The sequence below is a fragment of the Xiphophorus hellerii genome, chromosome 2, assembly GCF_003331165.1.
Source record: "Xiphophorus hellerii strain 12219 chromosome 2, Xiphophorus_hellerii-4.1, whole genome shotgun sequence".
NCBI lineage: Eukaryota > Metazoa > Chordata > Actinopteri > Cyprinodontiformes > Poeciliidae > Xiphophorus > Xiphophorus hellerii.
The window spans coordinates 7334292-7355321 of record NC_045673.1 but is presented as its reverse complement, the minus strand read 5'-3'; the positions used below and the strand labels follow the sequence as shown (position 1 = coordinate 7355321).

The 21030-nt window shown below is 39.1% G+C and overlaps 2 protein-coding genes and 1 long non-coding RNA gene across 3 annotated transcripts; 1 reads left to right on the top strand and 2 right to left on the bottom strand.

The window, feature by feature from the left end:
- Positions 1-1652: 1652 nt before the first annotated feature.
- Positions 1653-13972, top strand: slc17a6a (solute carrier family 17 member 6a). Its single transcript, XM_032581937.1, has 12 exons — positions 1653-2208; positions 3744-3999; positions 4273-4391; positions 5418-5532; positions 6675-6762; positions 6965-7051; positions 7326-7468; positions 7548-7697; positions 10137-10269; positions 10347-10457; positions 10535-10662; positions 12181-13972. Exons 1-12 carry the CDS (start codon positions 2126-2128, stop codon positions 12508-12510), a joined length of 1743 nt encoding a protein of 580 aa, XP_032437828.1. The 5' UTR covers positions 1653-2125; the 3' UTR covers positions 12511-13972.
- On the bottom strand, positions 2264-3801 carry LOC116732050 (uncharacterized). The gene is made up of 2 exons (XR_004341702.1): positions 3666-3801; positions 2264-3274 (listed from the first exon to the last, which is right to left on the bottom strand). It is a non-coding gene; the product is annotated as an uncharacterized LOC116732050 (long non-coding RNA).
- A 2969-nt stretch (positions 13973-16941) lies between the features above and the next one.
- Positions 16942-20914, bottom strand: fancf (FA complementation group F). The gene is given in 3 exon segments (XM_032581938.1): positions 16942-20324; positions 20326-20565; positions 20809-20914. Coding segments are annotated over 2 exon segments (1056 nt in total). The 5' UTR covers positions 20542-20565; positions 20809-20914; the 3' UTR covers positions 16942-19484.
- Positions 20915-21030: the final 116 nt, after the last annotated feature.

Genomic DNA, 21030 nt, shown 5'->3' with positions numbered 1-21030 from the left:
AATGTATTGTTTTTACCCCACAGCAAAAAGTCACAGAGAATACATCTCTGATTGTAGTTTGCAGGAAAAAAAACTGTTCTTTTCGCTTACGTATGAAATATGTCCTCAGTGCATCAGTGGCTCTTTGTTGTTTTCTATTTTTGTTTTCACAAACAGAATAAAGGTTTCATAAATCTTGAATTGCGTTGAACAGCCAAAGAAGGAGGGAAGGAAAATGGTGCTAAACAGATCACAAGGAAACTGCCCTGGGGAATCTGTACAGGTATAAAGAAGTGATTTAATTTTATTTCATATTATTTCCTATTGTCTTGGAAAAAAAGAGAGAAAAAACATTATGCCAACAAATGTCCTTATTTTTCTTAAATCTTCATGAAATGGATCGTCTAAATATTTAAGGATCAGATTATTTCCCGGGAGAACGGTTCCCTTCCACCAGCAGCTGGGGTCGGTTTTAATAATTAATGAAACAGAACATGTAATACTGTAATACCAACAGATCCGACTGTAATAATCCAGATTGATGAACTTCATATCAGTTGATTTACAACCACAGAGGGAAACATTCTCCTCTAGCGCATGTAGCTGGTCAGCTTGTTAAAGTCACCAAAACAGAGTCTAGTACTGAATGTTACTTTGCTGAATTACTTCTGTTATTTAATTACAATGACAATTTATTATTTATATTGTCATTGGGCTATAGAGTAATGCCATAATTGCTTAATAATGGCAGTTCCTATTTATTCTTTCATATTTTACTGCTTCAAATTAGTTAGAAATGCTCTTGGATTGCTTTACATTTTAGTTTATTCACAATGTTCATTTGGAGGTGATACCACATATTTTTGTTTTGGCAGTTTTGCTTTTGTAAGCAAGTCAAGGAGAGCATGGCTGCCATTTTTTTCTATAAGTAAGGGAACAGGTGTAGAGAACCTATAATCAGCGGAAAGCAGCAGAGAACGGATCTTTGTTGCTTCCCAAAACAGAGGAATAAACTACACGTTATTGAGAAGCAGAATCAAGACCTTTTTTCAAATCTTTTGTTGGATTGGTTGGTTTTAGTCTGAAGAAACGTAAACATTCAGCAGCCTGATTCCTCTTTCATCCTCTTTGATCATCTGCTTGGTCACACACTGATGTGGGATGACGCCCCATTTTTCATCTGGCATTTGTTCAAAGTCAGACAGTTTGGTTGTGCTGGTTATTCTGTCAAGAGCGAATTTCCACAAGTATTTGTTTCCGCTAACCAATTTTTGATGTTGGTTTGCCCAGGGTGCCAAACAGGCTGGGTCCGCCTCTAGGTGCTTTGTGTAAAATTTATAAGTCCAATGCTCCCCCTCCTTACATATAACCGTATATAGGTGCTTAAAATAAACAACAAATCAACCAAGCTCTTGTTTATTTCTGTTTTAAAGTTTACCGGATGTGAATTATCGCCACATGCAGGTCAAATGTTTTCGAGCTGACTTGCAGCAAGTGAACTGATTTAGATCTCATCTTGTAAAAAATAAATAAATAAATAAATAAAATACAAATCACTTCCAGCTCACTTAGACACGAGAAAAGGACGACGGTCGATTGTTCCCGCTGACAGGTTTTGAATTTCTATAATTGAATTAGAGGCGCGGAGCGGAGGGAGGGAGGGAGGAGCTGCTGACAGGTAGACGCGCTTCGTGCTCCTTCGTGATGCCGACATCCTCCTCCGGCTGCTGCCACACCGGAGATCCTCACCTCAGATAGGACCGGAAATCCTCCCCTCATCACATCTCAAATAATAATCTTGCTTTTTTTCCCTCTCCATCCCCTCTGCGTTGCTGTTTTCGAGAAGATCTTTAAAAAAATGGCACCTCACGGATTAAAATCGCGCAAATCACCATCGGACTTATCTGACTGCTGTTTGGTGACTGTGAATCCCTCTCTTTCTGGCTGAGCGTTGTTCCTCCTTGTTTCTCCATTTTTTTTTCTCTCTCCCCCTCTCACAGCTCCTCTTTTCAGGACATCGAGGCGTTTTCTAACGCGAAGAAAGACGCGCAATATTTGGAATAACATCGTAACAATATGGTTTTTTATGCTGCACTCCCCTTTATCATAGTATCTTAGGGTTTAATTTTGAGAGGACAACTTGGAAATGGAGCCAGGGAAGGAGAAGGCATTCCCCATCAAAGAGGGGGTTAAACAGATCGCAGGAAAGGCCTTGGGGAAACTGTACAGGTAAGAGAAATAAGTGATTTGATTTAATTTCATTGTTTCTTATTTAAAAAAAAAAAAACTTCCAAAAACTGATGCTCCCTCTCGTTCTTAAATCTTCTCACTCTTAGAATATAGTGACAGCAGAATCGTGTGGCCCGAATATTTAAGGATCAGATTATTTCCCAGGAGGACGGTCTCCCCTCCACCAGCAGCTGGGGGTGTTTTTAATAATTAATGAAAGAGAACGAGTCGTGACACAAAGTCCTGGAGATATCTGTAATACCCACGAATAATTTCGGATCGATGAACTTCATCCAATCTTAAGAGAAAGCGTTTCACGTTCTTGCATATTTACAAAGCTCTACTTTTTTTTTTGTCTTTTAAAAACGGAGCGAAATGATGGAGTATTTAAAAACAGAGCCAAAAAAAAAAAAAAAAGGAAGCAGTTTTGCTGAATTAATCTGTTTTATTTCGCAGTTTTAATGTAACCTTTTGTCCAGGTATCATTCCTTCGTGTTTCATGTCGAAATTGCTGCATTTAAAGCTGCAGCGCGGAAACGTGACTCGTTACCGAGAAAAGGGCCCAAATGAGGCCTTCACATCCAACCGGGTCGTAGGAAATTAGACCTCAGGTTTTCTGTGGAGAAATTCATCGTGAGTAAAAAGCAAAGGCTAATTAAAAAATAAAATAAAATACAAGATAGAAAATGAAAATGAAAACGGTTGAAATGATCTTCAAACGAAGGATATTGATGATGATGATGCTGCATTGCGGTTTGAAGGTCGGGATTTTTTCCCCTTACAGCAAAAAACGAAAATAATGTTTCGATTTTATGGAATCAATTTAAGGAAAAATGCATATTTTTTCAGAGAAAAACGATAGTTATAATACAAATCATAGGTTTGTCCCCTTTTGAAGCCTTAAGGGTGGATAGAGAACATATCCTTGAGAAAGAAAAAGGTTTTAATTTTCCCTTTTTCCTCAATAAATCAGCAAGAAAAATAGTTTTTTAAATACCAAATGAAATTCTGATGGTTTTGTAATAATAATAATAAATTTCAGTATTAGTCCTGTTCTTGATTTAACCTCCTGAGACCCGGGCTTTTGTTTGATGTGCATTTTTTATGTCTCCTTACTATTTGGGATTAGTATGACCTAATTTTAGTTGAAATTAAATTTTAGCTTTCTATGTGCTCTTGAACTATGTCAAAACCAATGCCCTCATATGAGGTCAATGGGTCTGTTTTTGCATATACATTTTCTCCTTGTCATTTGGGATCATAAGGACCCAATTAGCCTAAAAATGAAATTTTAGCTTTCTACAATAAGTGGTTATCTCAAAACCCAATGTCCTCAGACGAGGACATTGGGTCTACCTGTGTGACGATAAGACCATTCAATCAATGTTATTATTTACATCTGTGTTTACAAAAATGTAATGTCCTCATATGAGGATGCAGGGTCTCAGGAGGTTAACGCCTGTATCCATAAAAAAAGCATATGTAACCTAAAAAAAAAAATGCTCATGGTGTTATATAATCGCCTTGTGGTGCAGGAGGCTGGAGAAGCGGCAGCAGACAGGTGAGGCCATCGAGCTGACGGAGGATGGGCGACCCAGGGAGGACCAGGAGCGCAAGGCTCCGCTGTGTGACTGCACCTGCTTCGGGCTTCCGCGCAGATACATCATCGCCATGCTGAGCGGGCTCGGCTTCTGCATCTCCTTCGGTATCCGCTGTAACCTGGGTGTGGCCATCGTCAGCATGGTGAACAACAGCACGATTCACCAGAACGGCAAGATCATCGTCAAAGAGGTGCTAACTCCGCCCTCCTCCACATCAGGGAGCCCCTTCCTGTCCGATAGGTGATGGTGGGGCCGGAGCCTGTAGACCGTTCATTTTACTTTATTTATCTAGTTGTTTTTTTTCTTACTTACATTTCTTACACATGAAGAAAATAGAGAAATGTTTCTTCTCTTCTATTTTTCTCTCACAAATAAAGCAAATGAAGTATTTCTCCGCTTACATGAAATGTAGAAAACAAATGGTATTTTTTTTTTGGTTTTTTTTTTGTCTTTATTTTTTAAGAAAGCACAATTCAACTGGGACCCGGAGACCGTGGGATTGATCCATGGCTCTTTCTTCTGGGGCTACATAATAACTCAGATTCCAGGAGGCTATATTTCCTCCAGACTGGCTGCAAACAGGTAAAAACACCGACAATTTCTACCGTCAGGCTTCAGTTTCTTACCAATTGCAGCCTTAATTTTAAAAGCAACAATGTTTGCATGTAATCAATAAAATTTGTAGTGTCAAGTTGCATAAATTTTTGTGGGGGATTTGGTATTTTACTTAATAATTCTGAGTAAAATAAATGCAAATTTATCACAGAAATCTGATCTAACTCAGAAGTTCTTCATGTTTACTAAGTTGACATTCAGTTATAATACAAATCATAGACTTACTGTTCAACAAGCAAAAATAAAGGTTGGTTAAAGCAACAACGTCAGGTTTTTTTTTTTATGCATAAGAATTGTAACCAAATTATGTGGTTAGAGTTTAACCATTGCAAAACTTTACCATTAAAAAACAAAAAATGTGAAGATTGTAATGGATAATAATTTATAAATCCATTTTATAGTGTACTACAAACAAAGATATGAATGTTGGGTTTGGAGCAAACCAGCAGATGAACTGGGGATTTGGTTCATGGCCGCCAGGCGTGCCTCCTCATGTTAATGAGCTCCCACGGGACGGCCGTGTCTAATCCTTTATGTTGGGACGCATGGCAACCGCACCAGCCAAAGCCTTGTGTGAAATCTGTTTCTAGGTAATGATCGTAGTACAATCTCAGTGGCTGCGGAGCCGACATTATTGTTTCGCTGATTGCTGGTTAGCCAGCTGTTAGCTGAAGGAATCGAACAAATCTGCAACAGGGATATATGACGAAAAAGACGAGAAAATGTAAAAAAAATTATATATAACAATTAAGTGCAAACTGACATTTTTAGGAGAGTATGGTGTCTTTATTTGTTAATTTGACTTTGTATGGCTTATTGAAATAAAATAGATTTTTAATGATCCTACGATGCTATCTGAGCTCTGCGATGCCTTTTGTTGTGGTGGCAACAGAGAACAATGTCATTGATTTCGTTGTTTTTCAACTGACACACATTCAAACGGTGTGATGGTTTTATTTTTGTTTTTTAACCAGCTACAATGTTTTTGTCCAGGGTTTTCGGTGCTGCCATTGTCCTGACATCCATCCTGAACATGTTCATCCCCTCTGCCGCCCGTACGCACTACGGATGCGTAATTTGCTTAAGGATACTGCAAGGCTTGGTGGAGGTATTGACGCACAGCTTGTTTTTACATCTCTTTCTGACCTTTAAAGCTCTTTGAATTGTTGCCTCATTATCAGGACGGGAGCTTTATCTGAACCTCATAGTAAACCACGGAAACCTTCTGCTTTCTGTTTGAATTTGACTGTGGAATGAGTCCTATTATGATCCATTCAGGCTACTGTACACAGATTGATCAACAAACAGCATTGAAGCTATGAATAGCAGGGCTCGTGTCTAATGGTTTTCCATGCTGAAACAGCTGGAAACATGCTGAACAAAAGAGATAACATAAGAACCACTTGATGCAGCCGCCTCCCTCGGCTCGAGAAGAGGCTTCATTTCAGGAGAGTGAGATGTGCTATTATCAGATTGAAGGTCAGCCTCTTTTGTCATGTCGAGCTGCACACTGTCATTTCAATAGCTGCTCATGAGCATGGAGGGAGAGCGAACTGCCTGTGTTCAACGCCACAACTTATTACCACAGATTAAGCATTAGCATTTCAGGCTGTCTCCCACTGCAAGCCCCAGCAATTTGTATCTATCAATAGTTGATTGTATGCCACTTAGTGTTTAATGAAGATTTAATGGGAACAATTCAGTTTATTTATTTATTTGTTTTGTGAAATGGAGAGTCGACTTGAATTTGCACTGGATTATTAGTCCTGATTAGAAAGGTCGGCTCAAATGCATGTCAGTGTGTTTGTTATTAGCTTCCGTTTGCTCTGGAAGGCTTTCACCAACTAGAAAGAGACAGAGTCACGCAGGGAGTGATTGAGCGAAGGTGTAAAAATAGTCTAGTAACAGTGCCTTGCTAAAATATTTGTACCACTTGAACTTTTTAATCTATTGTCATGTTCCAACTACAAGGCTTAATGTGTTTTGTTTGGATTTTTGTGATAGTACAAAACAAAGGAGCACATCATGTTGAAGTGGAAGAAAATTGAGGCTTTTATTCACAAATAGAATAATTTTCCTTCATAATGCTCTGTATCACGTTGGACTATCAAATCCTGATCAAATCCTCTGAAGTTGTGGTGAAAACTTAAAATATGGAAACGGTTCAAGAGGTGTGAATACTTTTGCTATACGCTGTAATAAAAAAAAACATGAAAGCAATGATCCGACTTCTGTTTTGTCACTTTGCAGGGTGTGACTTACCCAGCCTGCCATGGCATATGGAGTAAATGGGCCCCACCGCTGGAAAGAAGTCGTCTGGCAACTCTCTCCTTTTGCGGTACAAAGCATTAACACTTATTGATTGTAACTAAATCTGGATCGTTGGTTTCACACTGATGTCATCAACACGTCAACTCTGAGATGCAAATATGGGTTTAGAATTACACTACGTTGTTCCAGAAGACTTTTAGCTTGTTGTGTGTACAACCAGCACAGGCAGGATCAAATTCTGCTTATTCATGACGTTGTGCCTTGTTCAGGATCGTACGCTGGTGCAGTGGTGGCCATGCCTTTGGCTGGGATCCTGGTGCAGTACACAGGATGGTCTTCAGTCTTCTATGTGTACGGTGAGCATCACTCTCACTGCAAACTTTTACCAAAACATTCAGGGAAAAGACATAGGTTTCCTTAAATAAAGTGAGTTGCTGAATCATTACACCACTCATTTTTGAGTTCTGATGCACTAATTTCACAGTGGCGTTGTTAATAAACCGTGATGAGGTGACAATTTATGGGTTTAATATTTCTTGACTTGCAATGCCTGAAAACATTGTGTGCCATTACATTTGGTTATCCGTCAGTCCTCCTGCGTTTGCAGTAATCTTCTCGTGTTCTGGTCAGGAACCTTTGGAATATTCTGGTACATGTTCTGGATTCTGGTGTCGTACGAGAGCCCGGCGGAGCACCCCACCATCACCGAAGAGGAGCGCCGCTACATTGAGGAGAGCATCGGTGAAAGTGCCCAGCTCATGGGCGCTGCAGAAGTGAGTTCTGACCTATTTGGAGTCACCATTTCTGTGTGGGTCATTTTCAGCTGAACGTGTGTTTGTTCTGATTCTACAGAAATTTAAGACCCCCTGGAGGAAGTTCTTCTCCTCCATGCCTGTCTATGCAATCATTGTGGCCAATTTCTGCAGGAGCTGGACTTTTTACCTGCTGCTCATCAGCCAGCCTGCATACTTTGAAGAAGTTTTTGGTTTTGAGATCAGCAAGGTAAACAACTCCTTTTTATATCAAAAGGCCTGAAAAATCATTAACACACATTTATTCTGTCAAATATACCTTAAACTAAGATAAGTGTAAAGTCAAATTAGGAATTTACTCTTGATGACTGCCCTCATATCTCTGTACGCTACTGGTATTGTTGTAATTTTAAAAATATCTAACATATATATATATATATATATATATATATATATATATATATATAGTCAATTATTGCTTGATTAGTTTCATCACAGATAAATTATTTTAATCTGCAAACAATTTTAAATAAATAAAGAAGCAAACATGAAATCCCTCCGTTTTATTTTGAATTCAGTTCAAATTAATTATTTTAATTTGATCCAAGCAGCTAATTATAAGAGAATTGTTTAGTTTTTCAAAAATTTGAATGTTTATATATATATATATATGTATATATATATATATATAAACATTAATTGGTAATATGCAGCATGACAATAAAAATAACTTACATACAGCTTGTAAACTGTGAATGAGCTATTTTCATCTACCTACTAATGTGCAGACATTTTGGCAATTTACACCAAATTCCATCCTGAGACAAAAAAAGTTGATCATGTCCAGCAAAAAAGATTTAATTCCTATTAAATGCTAGTTTATGATATATACTAGTTGAAAAGCTAAATGGACAAAACTCATTCTAGTTCTGTATTCAGTTTTCAAGAGAATTCAGATAGATGATTAGAGTAGAAAAGAAAATCTGCTGTAAAAAAAAATGAACCATTGGAACCAGACTGAGGGAGCTGAGCCCATCTGCCTCGACCGGCTGGACCGTAAGAGGACAGAACAGACTCCATCTCATGACAGAATGTGTAACCATTCCTTTCAAGTGCAAACCAGTGCAGAATCTCAACAAAGAATCAAAAAACTGGACACCGACTAGCATTCATTACTGATTTTCATACTGAACTCTAGTCTAACGTTTAGATTGCAAAATAACCTGAGGCTGTAGATCTAAAAGCAGACATTGCCAGAAAATCTTACATTTTATTTTATCATGTTGTTAATTTAATAAACTATGAGTGCATGCAGAGTTGTGTCCTAGCCTCCTGGTCTGATTAGGAGCCATATGAGTGTGCAGTGTGATTGAAAAGAAGATTTTTTTCAAATTCATCTTCATTAGTTTTGGCTGTTGTCTATTTATATCATCGCTGTTGCAGTATAATGTAAAATGGGTTTGGATTTCACAAACTTTATAAGGAGGTAATAAATATGATCTGATCTCAAGTAGCTTCTATGATTGTTCAAACTTCAGCTGGAGTGTGCACAAACACAGCAGATTGCACATTATTTATTGAACAAGGATGAAGCCAAAATGGAGAGACGCATACTTAAATACTACATTCCCCACAATCCTTTGTCATCTGACTTTCTTCCCACTCAAATGCCTCACTATAATATTGTATGACTTTCACAAACTGTTAGTCAGAGATAGATTTTTAGGCATTTTGCCTGGCAGGACAGGCCTGATTCTCAGCATTCTCTTTTAATTTATCCTCTTGCATCAAATTGTGCTTTTTCATGCTGTTTTAGATTGTGTTTTATTGAACAGGTACTTATTCAAATCAACATGAAATGTGCAGAAGGTCAATATGGTCAATGTATGGTGAATATAAAAAGTATAAACACCACTGTTAAAATGTCTCATATAATGCATTATAAAAAAATAAAAACATGAAAACAAGCTGATGCCATATTAATATAATATATATTTTGATCCATCTAAAAGCTATGGGTTGAGCCAAAGGGAGCAAATTTATAGGTGTGCACATTTATGTCACCTGGATTGTTGTAGTTTCTTTTATTTTGTGTCTTTTTCCTTCTTACTGATTTGTTTGTTTTTCAGTTGTGTTGTATGTCACACAAAAGGTGAAAAAGACAGTAATATATTAAGAGAAGGGGCACTTGGACTTGAATGTCTTCTGTATATGAATATATATATATATATGTATTTAAATTTTTAGCTATATTTTATTTGTTGTCTCATTTTGTAAATGGACACTAAAATGTTTGTCTGAAGGTATTTCAGTTTAGGAGAACACGTGAAAGCAAGCAGCAACAAAAGGTCATTTAAATTGGCTGTTTTATAATGACTTCCTCTAAAATATGGTTGCAGTTTGTGATTTGTTTCATTCCTTAATGAAAAACAGAAACAATCCAGACGGCAGAATCCAAGTAATCTCAAACCATCCTGACCTCTGCCCTGCATTGGGGGTGTAAATCATAACTCACGTTACTATGTCAGGTGTAATTCAGGATCACAATGAGAATCCACCATTACCCCGGTGAGTTATTGCGTCAGAGAGTCAGAGATCGAAATGCAGAAACATATTTGTTCTGACATAGTTGTGATGTTTCATTCTGGCTGTACCAGCTGCCTCAGAGAATCGTCTGATGTGTTTCCAGGTTGGAGCGCTGTCAGCTCTCCCTCACCTGGTCATGACCATCATTGTGCCTTTAGGAGGCCAGTTAGCAGACTACCTACGAACCCACAACATCATGTCCACCACTAACGTCCGTAAAATCATGAACTGTGGCGGTGAGGCTTCACTCTGACTCTTCTTTCCTCCATTTTAATGTCTGAGTCTTTCTATTGAGTTGTCCTGCGTCTTTCAGGGTTTGGTATGGAAGCAACGCTCCTACTAGTGGTCGGATACTCTCACAGTAAAGGTGTGGCCATCTCCTTCCTGGTGCTGGCAGTGGGCTTTAGTGGATTTGCAATATCAGGTAAGTTTTTTAAAGAACAGATTATTTTCCATATTGTTTCTCACAGCGCTCAACACCGGTTTCTGTCTCTGCTGCAGGGTTTAATGTGAACCATCTAGACATCGCTCCCCGCTATGCCAGCATCCTCATGGGCATTTCTAATGGTGTGGGAACTCTGTCAGGCATGGTCTGCCCACTCATTGTGGGAGCAATGACAAAGCACAAGGTGAGTCTTTATCATGGGATGGTTATGTAACAAACTGATGTTTCATGCCTCTGAAGGAACAAAATGGTGATTTATTTTTAGCTCTAAAGATTGATTACTTATTATTTTGAAGGGCTATGAAATGTACAAACAGGAAAAGAGGAAAAGAAGGGTCATTGGGTTCACCAAAGCAAACAAAAATAACATTTTCCCTTTTAAAATAGCCTGCTATTTGTGGTACTGCTGCATTAACTTTAATAATACTCTGATGATTGATTTCAGGATTTTGTGATTAAATAAATGATATATTGATAATGTGATGCTTTGTACTAAATGAACTAAAACTTTATTGAAGTACCTTATTGATTCAGTTTCAGCATTAATTTTTTTTTTTTTTTACACTGAACATAACTCAATGAATCTGATCAACATGACATAAAGTTCAGTTTTTCTAACTTTACTCATTTCTTCCAGGGATGTTATAAAGATTTTACTGTACAGTAGCATCACTTAGGAAAGGGTTTTAAAAAGCTTTACAGTATTATACTGATGCCACTGCATAGTGAAAACAATAACAAATATATCCAGAAACTATGTCAGAACTGAGTCAGTAAAAAAACTGGATGATCCTGCGAAGAAGCAAACAGCAACACTGAAGAACCTGGAAGAATTTCCAACCAGTTCTGTTTCTGTTGGGGTAATTTCATGCATTACACATGAAGCTGGAATAAAACGAAGTTCTTTTCTGCCTAAGAAAACTATCGAGCTTGGCCAAAATCTCAAAGAAAACGTATGTAGAGTCTGAATAAATCAACCGTAAACTTTTGGGCTACAGTTTCATAAACTATGTTGGGTACAAAATAATATTGAGTGGTGAAAAATTATAGTGGCAACATAATGCTTTGGGTTTCCTTTCTTCACATAATACACAGCTAAGGTGGGTGAAGTTATAAATAGTTCCAAATATCCAGTATTCTATATCAGTTTTGACCAAAAACCTGATAGAAAGCTAAAAAAGGAGATTTTCCCCCTTTTTTACCAGCAATGAGAGTCCAAATATACATATAAATGAAGAGTAGAATGACTTTATATTGCTTTACAATTGTTGATGGGAAGAAAATAAAAGTTTTAAAATGGCCTAGCGAGAGTCCAGAACCAAATTTAGCAGCAGCTCTTTGGGTTCAGCTACGGAGGGCTGCAGGTAAAAGATGTCGTCACAATTTGACAGATTTAGAGAACTTTTGCAACTTTTACTGACTGAGCACATATTACCAACTTAAGATATCCCATTTCACTCTGAAATGTAATCAGAATTTCACACTGAATGCTGAAATTTAATCAAAAGTTGATACAACAAAGTATTAATTTAAAGGTGCGCACACTTATAAACCTCAGGTTATTGCATTTGTTTCCCTTTCCTAGCAGATTTGCTTATCAACAAAACAGTATTGCAGAAATGTGGCATTATAATGTGGAAAAGCTTTGAAATGAATGCCATATTTTTCATTCTGTGCATATCTTACCTTTTTCTGGTTCTAGACCCGCGAGGAGTGGCAGTATGTCTTCCTCATTGCCTCCCTTGTGCATTACGGAGGTGTGGTGTTCTATGGCATCTTTGCCTCTGGGGAGAAGCAGCCATGGGCCGACCCTGAGGAAACCAGTGAGGAGAAATGTGGCTTCATAGACGAGGACGAGCTGGCCGAGGAGACGGGCGACATTACGCAGAGCTACGGCGCCATGGGTGGCCCGGCCAAAAGCTACGGGGCGACGGCGCAGCTCAACGGAGGCTGGGTGCAAGATTGGGACAAGACGGAGGAATACGTTCAGGAGCCGGCGGGAAAGATGTACACTCAGCGTGGCTACTCTTAAACCATACAGCTATGGTGAGCCTGCCTAAAAAATAAAAAAACAAAACAGGCACGCCATCGGCGATTGCACAAACGAGCATTGTATCAGATATCTAAACCCATTCTGTGTGTTCAAGTAGTTTCACATGAAATGTAAAGAAATAGTTTGCTCCAAGCGAGAAATATCCTCATTAGATAATTGTTTTTCATATGTGCATATCGTAGGGCTTCACAGAACATACGGAGAGCAGTTGCAAAGCAAACTGCAGGCGTATGCTAGGCACCCAAACCTCATTGATCTACTTGAACAACATGAGCCAGATGACACTGCAGACGACCATCGCGTAGGGTCTTTCTCTTAGATACTACTCTGATTGCACTGAAACTATAAGTGTTCTAAAAAGAAAACTCTACTACATTTCAAATGTGTTTTATGTACTGTATAGATATTTACCTGTATACTGTTTCTGTGAGACTATCGTGGATTTTGGGTCATTGATCTGTGTAGACATTAAGTATATAAAAAGGCCATATTTTTCATGGACAGTACCTCCTCAGGGAGACGTCTGCTTGCAAAAAAGGTCTTCATCTTCTCCAGTGAGGCCTACAATACATTTACAAGACAAAAATAAGCGTGAGTGAAGCTGAATCGTAGAGTTTTAGTGTGTTTGTTGCATGAATTTGCTCAGATCAATGTTTCAGATGCTTCACAGTCACAAATAGTTCTCATTTAGCCAACTGCTTAGCTCTTAGGTGGGTGTCTGCTGCCGTTATGGATAATACGACGAGTTCTCATGATCAGGCTGTGGTGAAAGACAAATCAAAAGGCGACTGCTCAGAAAAAAAAAAAATGTTTCTTGATGTTTGGTGTGCACTGCAATAAATTCTCTGTACCAGCCATCACATTCTGTTCTGTAAAGTAACACAAGCTTGCCGTATGTAACTGTACTTCTTTTGAGTCACGTGAAGATCAACATGAAGGTGTGTGTTTTAACAATTTGTCACTGTCTGGAGAAGCCAGCTTTATCGCTCTTTATGCAGATGATGTTGTTGCATTTTGATGGCGAGGAATGCAGTGCTGTATGCAAACAGCGGAGTTGTTTGTGATCGCTCGATGTTCCTTGGTTGTTGTCATGGCCACCACGCGTACTTCTTGTGACACATTGATATCGTGACATTTGGGTGGACTACATGAACTATTAGATGGCTCTTCCACTTGACTTCATTCGCTGTTTAGACACTTTTCTTTGTTTTGCTTTATGAAACCTGCAAGGATGTACAAAAATATATGAATATTTAAGAATGTTTAAGACGACCAAAAGATGCTATTATGGCTTTGTGCCTGGAGTTTATGTAAACAGATAAATGTGATTTTATGGCTTCTATTATTGTGTTTAATGAAGATGTATGTTGGAGTCTAAAAGTGTTATAAAAATACTCATATTTTATAAAAAAAAATAACGTAAAAGTCATATTTGGTTGTGTGTTTTGGTGATTTACTGTATCCTGCACAGACTGAAGACAATCTGTTTCACTAGTTAACCTTGTGCAAGCATCTCCTGCTCTTTCTATGTTTCTCATTAGTAAATCAATATAAGACATCTCTGGAGAGTAGGACAGATTACTGGACTCAGTAGCCTTACAGGAGCAGTAATTTTTGAACCAAGCAGGCTTACCATCTGTGGAACAAGGAGCATCGTCTCTGCACTGGATTCTGGTTTGGATGTCCAGAGAAGAGGCGTCATGTTGGTGTGCTAAACTGTGATCATCAGCCACACCTCAAATTCTCCTGTGCTGGAAAAAGATCAAACTTTGAAATAAAAATTCTTAAAAATAGAAAGAGAATAGTATATTGCTCTGGTTTTCCTACCAGCACATAAACTCAACATTAACTGTTAAATTTAATACAACTATTGATTTACTTTTATATAAAGCGCAACAGCTGGATGATCAATACTCTTTAAAGTAGAACCCGTTAGCATTATGTACATAAAGCTAAAGCTTCATCTGCAAATTAGAAATTGAAAACCGTTGAGAAAAAATACAGCTCTGGAAAATATTAAGAGAATATGTTTGAGTAAAATGAACATTGTTCTTTTATTCTATGACATGTCACTGACATTGCAAGCACAAATTTAGTATTTATTTGCAGAAAATGAGAAATGGTCAAACTAACGAAAAAAGATGCAGGGCTTTCAGACCTCAAATAATGCAAAGAAAACAAGTTTACATTCATTTAGAAACAACAATACCTTTGGTTTTTAACTCAGGAAGAGTTCAGAAATCAATATTTGGTGGAATAACCAGGAGGTGTTTCAGTGCAGTGGGCTCTTAATTTTTCCAGATGTGTATGGATGCTGCATAAAAATTCATGGACATTCAATCTGATTGCTCTTTCCTTTTTTTTGTGGAAAATTCCATAATGCTTTTTGATAATGTATTTTGTTAAAAGTCTGATGAATTTTTAGCAAAGTCAGAAGAAAGCAAAGGAACATCATCCCATGTCTAAAGTACGGCGGGCGTAGCAGCATCATGAGGAAAGAACAACCAGGTTGTTTTGAATCATTTTCTTCATTTATGAGTAAAATGGTAATTTAAATATTTACTCAAGTTATACTTGTCTGATATAGTATTCTTATTATTGCTATTATTTAACATTAAAGTGTGACAAAAGGCATAAACAGAATAAATCTGCAAGTGAGTGAATAGCTTCTCTTATGCAACTCTTGTCACCAACATCAACTGGACTCGCTTCATAAAAACGGGAAGTCAAAATGAAAAGCGGAAGACATAACATGCAGATTTCTAAAGTCAGTCTAGCAAATTAATCTGGTAATTGACTTGATGAGAGAGTAAATCATGTTGAAAAATTAAGGTTGTTTTACAGATTTCTCTTTAATCTCTATCTTAAGTACATCATGTTGTATTAAAACGTATGGATCTTGCTGTGCATTTTCTCCCTGTGGGCGGTGATGAGTCATGTGAATCTGATCCTAGATAAAAGACTTATTTTTGATTCCAGGCCTTTATGAAATGTGTTATCAGTGCAACTCACTGGCTTTTCGTTGTCTGTTGTTTGCAGTGCATAAGCAAACTGAAAACAACTGCAGCCTCTTGCATAAATATTCAGCATAAAACAGACAGCTCTCTTATGTTGGACTGTGTGGATGGGAGCTTCAGCAGTCGACTGGTTTCCTGCATATGAAGGACAGTCTGAGCGTGGAAACCTGACTGATAGCTCGATCACAGGAAGCAGCTCCATGTTTAAATCCTCCCCCAGCTGACGCCCCGGCAGCAATTACAACAAATCCCAGTTTCTCTTCTGATGATCCGCCAGGGCGAGGAGGGAGGCCATTAACGCTTGCCGTTGCACTGCGCGCTTTTCAATGCACGCTAATTTGACGGAAAACACAATTGTGTCGCCGCTCATGTGGAACATGTTTTCTCATGCCTAACCAGGCTGCGAGGTCATGGCTGTTACACCTGTGACGGGCCTGTTGTGGGCGCTGCGTAGAAACCTGTCAGCATTTCAAGGTGAAACTCTCTCAGCAGTTCTCCCGCCTGCATCTCTGATGCTTTATTTTTGTTGCATCCCAAAGCTTAGTCACTCTCGTCCCTGCCTGGTTGTGTAATCTGTGGGTGAGAGCTGAGGAGCTGTGGGTCGCTGGGGCAGGTGCAGCGTCGCTCCTTGGGGACTGTAATGGGATGAGGCCTTGGCCAGAATGAGTGTTTGATGACAGAGGTTGCACCCTTCCCCTGAGAGTCTGTCTGCATGCAATTATCCTCCTGATCCCTCCTCCAAATGTCCTCGACATTCCCTCCTCGCCGCTTCAATAGCCCTTAATTTCCCATGGAAAATTCAGCTCCATCGCACGCTGAAAGATCAAGTAATTACAGCTTCACATTTCAACGCAGCATTGGAGTAATTACTGTTTTATGACAACCCTCCCTGCTGCACAGTCCCCCACCTAGGGGCAAATAAATTCACATCAATAAATTCTCTTGTTAATTGCTTTATTAGTGGAGAGTCAGACAGCCGAGACTGGCTTTACAGAAAAAAAGAACATGTTATAAATGAGTGTTCTCCACCCACCATCACATAATTATATTTTGCAACATATATACATGTATATATGAGCAAACAAATTTGCTCTTGGTTATCGTCCTTCTGCATGAGACGCAGCCAGCATGGTCAAACAAAAAAAAATAATGATTGAAACAGCAGAAAATTACATATTTTGAATTATGTTTGAAATCTGGTGTCTTCTAAAACAGTCTGATTATTTTCCTTTTTTGAAAAACAGAAACATTTCATTTCAATTCATAATCAGGTTTCTTGAGTTATTATTATTAGTTTTTATTTTTCTATCTGATTTCTCGGGACCAAGACTGAAAGGCAAATGAGACTTTTCACATTTTAAGCCTCTTAAATCAGATATGATGGTTAATTCTCTAATATTGGATATATAATGAGCTGACTTTTGCCTAACTAGCTATAAAAACCTGCTTAATTTTGTTTTGCATTTCTGTTTCTTCATATTTCAGCAGATTACTGGCCAAAAAAAAACCCTTCCCTTTCTTTAAAATGCAAATTAGTTACTGTATCAACAGCTCCTCTGGCAGCCTTATTTAACTGTTCTAATGCAGAACAGAGTCCACATCTTCCTCAGAATTATTTTTCTCGTCGGTGTCCATCATGTTCTGAGTGGGACACAGGTGTGACCAGGGGTCCCCCTCCTCTCATAGGCGCGTGCCGAGGGAGGGCTCTACCCTTTCAGCAACCCACCCCCTCCGAGAAATCCCTATTCACTCCACCAGATGGTGGCTGGGTCTGAGTTTTAATGAATGTTATCCTCCGTGACCCTGTGGACGCCGCAGAACAGCAGTGCCCCCCTCTCAGCACGTCTCACTGCAGTTTGCCACCCCACGCTGACAGAGAACAATATCAGAAAGCAAAACGGAAGGAGGGATGCTGGAGGAAATGCAAAAAAATATCCTGCTTCCCTGCAAGAATAGGCAGATTTGTTCTCTAAAATGACATATTGAAGGTTTTTACTTCTTTTCTTTATACAAACTATTTTATTTCAATAAAACAAAAAGGAAATCTGGTTCCAGCTTTGACATTTGTAGGCAGAGCATTTTCAAACCTTGTCATCTTGCAGTAAGTCAGTCAGTAACACATGTGAGTCATCGCCATGACTGCTCACACCTCCTGCCAGTTATGTGTGAGGCTGAGAGTAAAAGTGAGAACCACAATCTCCTCAGTTGCAAGACTATATTAAAAACGCATTGGTTTGTTAAACTAAATTCTTCTTCTTTGTGTTTGTTCCCAATAGATCAGTCAGATTCCTCAGTCGTTGTTGGATTTCCTCCAGCCTGACGCATATGTTTTCATTGCCTGGAAATAAATTGGTTGTGTAGGAGCTGCCCTTGCCCACTGACCCTTGTCTGTCTCTACGTGAATTGCCTTTGCGGCGTGTTAAACGAGCCGTGGCTGTGTTGGTGTTTCCTCCTCTGCTCTAATCCGCCGTCTGACAGAGACCTGTCACACACCGGCTGACTGAGGGAGAGGCCAGAGTCTCACTAATTGATCCCTCGTCCACAGAGGTGCTTCGACATGAAGGTGAAGTCTGAGATGTGCAAATTACCAGTCCAGTCACATGACTGGCACGAAGCCAATCAAAATGTATTGGTTTGGAGCGAGCAGCGCTGCAGGGGATGTTGACAGATAGTGTGAGAGAAAGGGAAAAATCATTTCTGGAGAATGTAGTTAGGAAACAGTTGAATTAATTCAGTGTTTGGCTGCTTTGCTGATTGTGTTTTATTACTTTATAGCCCTTTAAAGTCATTACTTATTAAACAAATCTATATCTGAATATTTTAACTTAGAAATAATCTATTAAAAAACAATAAAAAAATCTTTGCATATATTCTATTACCGTAGATTTAGGTCAAGGCTATTCTAACATAAAAATGATTTGATCTAAATTCTAAAAAACTCAATCAGCTTTTTGATTTTTTTCATGTGTCTCAACACCTGACAAAAAAAACCTTTGTTCATATTTCTTTAAGCAAACAGCAAGAAGCAATGTTCCATAATGTAGCATATACTGTGGATCATAATGATTAGTCATTCTGCAATACTACAGGTAAAATGATGAGTTTTGAAAGTCTATGAAACTTGTTTTACAGTTTTTCTTGACTGCTTTGACCTGCTTAAAGTAACTGGATTAACTCAGTCACTGTCACTATCTCAGCAGAGCAGAGCAGGTCTCTTGTAAATGTATGAACTATTTCTTATTGGTTTGACATGTTTTCCTGACTCTTTCGCAGAACAGTTAACACAGACGACAATCCAAACTCCATTGTTGTAGCTATGGTAACTAAACAGAAATCCCTTGTTCCTAACTATCTGATTCTACCTACATCTGTATGAATCTACTGAAGCTTTGCTTCACAAAGAGTATGAAAATTTATTTTACTCTGGCATGTTCAATTTTTTTTTAATTTCCTATTCTCTGATTATATTCTGGTTTACATTTAAAGTATTTTCTGTAATATTTACAGTGTTTCAGTTTTAAGTCAGTCATGGTATGAAATATATGCAATCAAAATTTGCATCAAAGCCTTTTTTAAAAATATTTTGGCATGGTTAGAACTAGTCCTAATCATGCCAAAGTTCTGATATTATACCTGCTGATACAAAACATAAAAATATACATAAATACATAACCTAAAAAAATTTATTTATTGCCTTATTGTTCAATTCCACTTCATAAAAAACATTCTTGAACAATGCTCAACAATAGGAAACCACAGTATAATAAATATAAATAACCATAAAAGCAGTACTGAACAGGTGCACTGCATCCTTCAGATGATCAGATTTCTTTTTATTTGTCTTATTTTATTTAGTATTAACAGACATCAGGCAGACAGATTACCATGTAAACTTGGTGATATCTTCTAGTTCTAAAGAAACCAGAGGTCTGAGCGTCACTTTCTCAATGCCAACAGGATGTCCCCCCACACACTCAGACCTCTGACATCAAAGTCTCCATCAGCAATCCTCTGTGCATTTAGCTCATCCTCTATTTCCGTCCTCAGAGAGGGACAGGCTTCAAACAGAGTCAAATAATGCTCTGTCATTTTCTGGAAGGACACCGCAGAGTTTGTAGCAGCGTGAACCCATTCGCCTTCAGTTACCCTGTACTCCATCTCCGAGGCCCACTTCTTCAGCAACTTGCAGAACGCATCTCTAAATTTCTGGTGTCTTTCTGCCAAGTCTGCAAGAAGCTTGGAAGGCAGCGCAGTGCACACGTTCTGCAGCACGCCGCGCCGACTCTGCAGCCAGTCCAGGAGAAACTCCTGAGAGGCGGTTTGTACAGCCGAGTCTGTTGTCAGCAGAGCTGCAGCGATGACTGGACACAAATGCTCCGCTGCAACCTCAAATTCCTGAAGGACGGAGCTCAGAAAGTCCTCCGCCCGGCGGGGATCGCTGCTCTGGCTCAGCGCGGACCCCAACCTTTCCATCAGCATCTCTCCCTGAACCTCAGCATCAGCACCAACAGAGGGGACGCCCAGGAGGGGACGCAGCACCGTACAGGCAGATTTACACTGAATGATCTGGTTGCAGAGGCCTCTGACGTCTTCATAGTCGCTGCTTGTAGAATCAGCAGAGGCCTTGGTTTCAAAGAGCATCTTCATGATGGAGATCGGCAATGCAGAGTTGTTCAACAGCCAGAGAAGCAGCAGGTCCTGGCAGCGGCCCAGATCCAAAAACGACACTGCGTTGTATTCAGGAAGAGCTTCCTTCAAACGGTGATTGGTGAGCTGCTAGCTGCTTCTCCAGGACTCCTCTGATGACGGGGTTACCGTGGAACCTGCTGTAAATATGCTCACAGTACCTGGCCCAGTGAAAAGCCCTGGTCACGGTCTGCTCATCCCACTCATTCACCACGCCGCAGTGGGCAGCCACTGCCAGCAGCTCCACGGTGCAGCCCACGTTTTTCAGCACAGCCTCCATGTGGCGCTGTCCGCATTCACAGCCCATACAGTGAGCTCCCGGTGTTTGGCACTGATGGGGACAAAACACGACTTAAGTATTGAACCCTAAATGCCCCCTTAACTCCTAGACACTCGTTTCAGTTCAAGAAAGTTAGTAAGCTAGCTAAAAGTTCCCCAGAAGCAGCATTAGAAACGGTTTTTAGCGAGAACAAAAATAAACCATGTTTTAGGTCACGTTGCTCTAACGGCTAAAGCCCTACTACAAAAGAAGAATAAGACAATAAACATCATTGTTTTGCTGTTATCAACTTACTCGTCTTTACTTTCCAATGCCCGGGTCTTCCGTTTGTATTTTACTTGTGCGCATGCGTGCTGGACTCCTAACTTTTAGCCCTTCAAAATAAAAGACACTCGCGCTCGACAAAATAAGATTCGTATCAGGAGTGATAGTGCTGTCTTTGAACTCAGAATCAGACTCATCATCAAAATAATAACAACAACAACAACAACAACAATAATAATAATAATAATAATA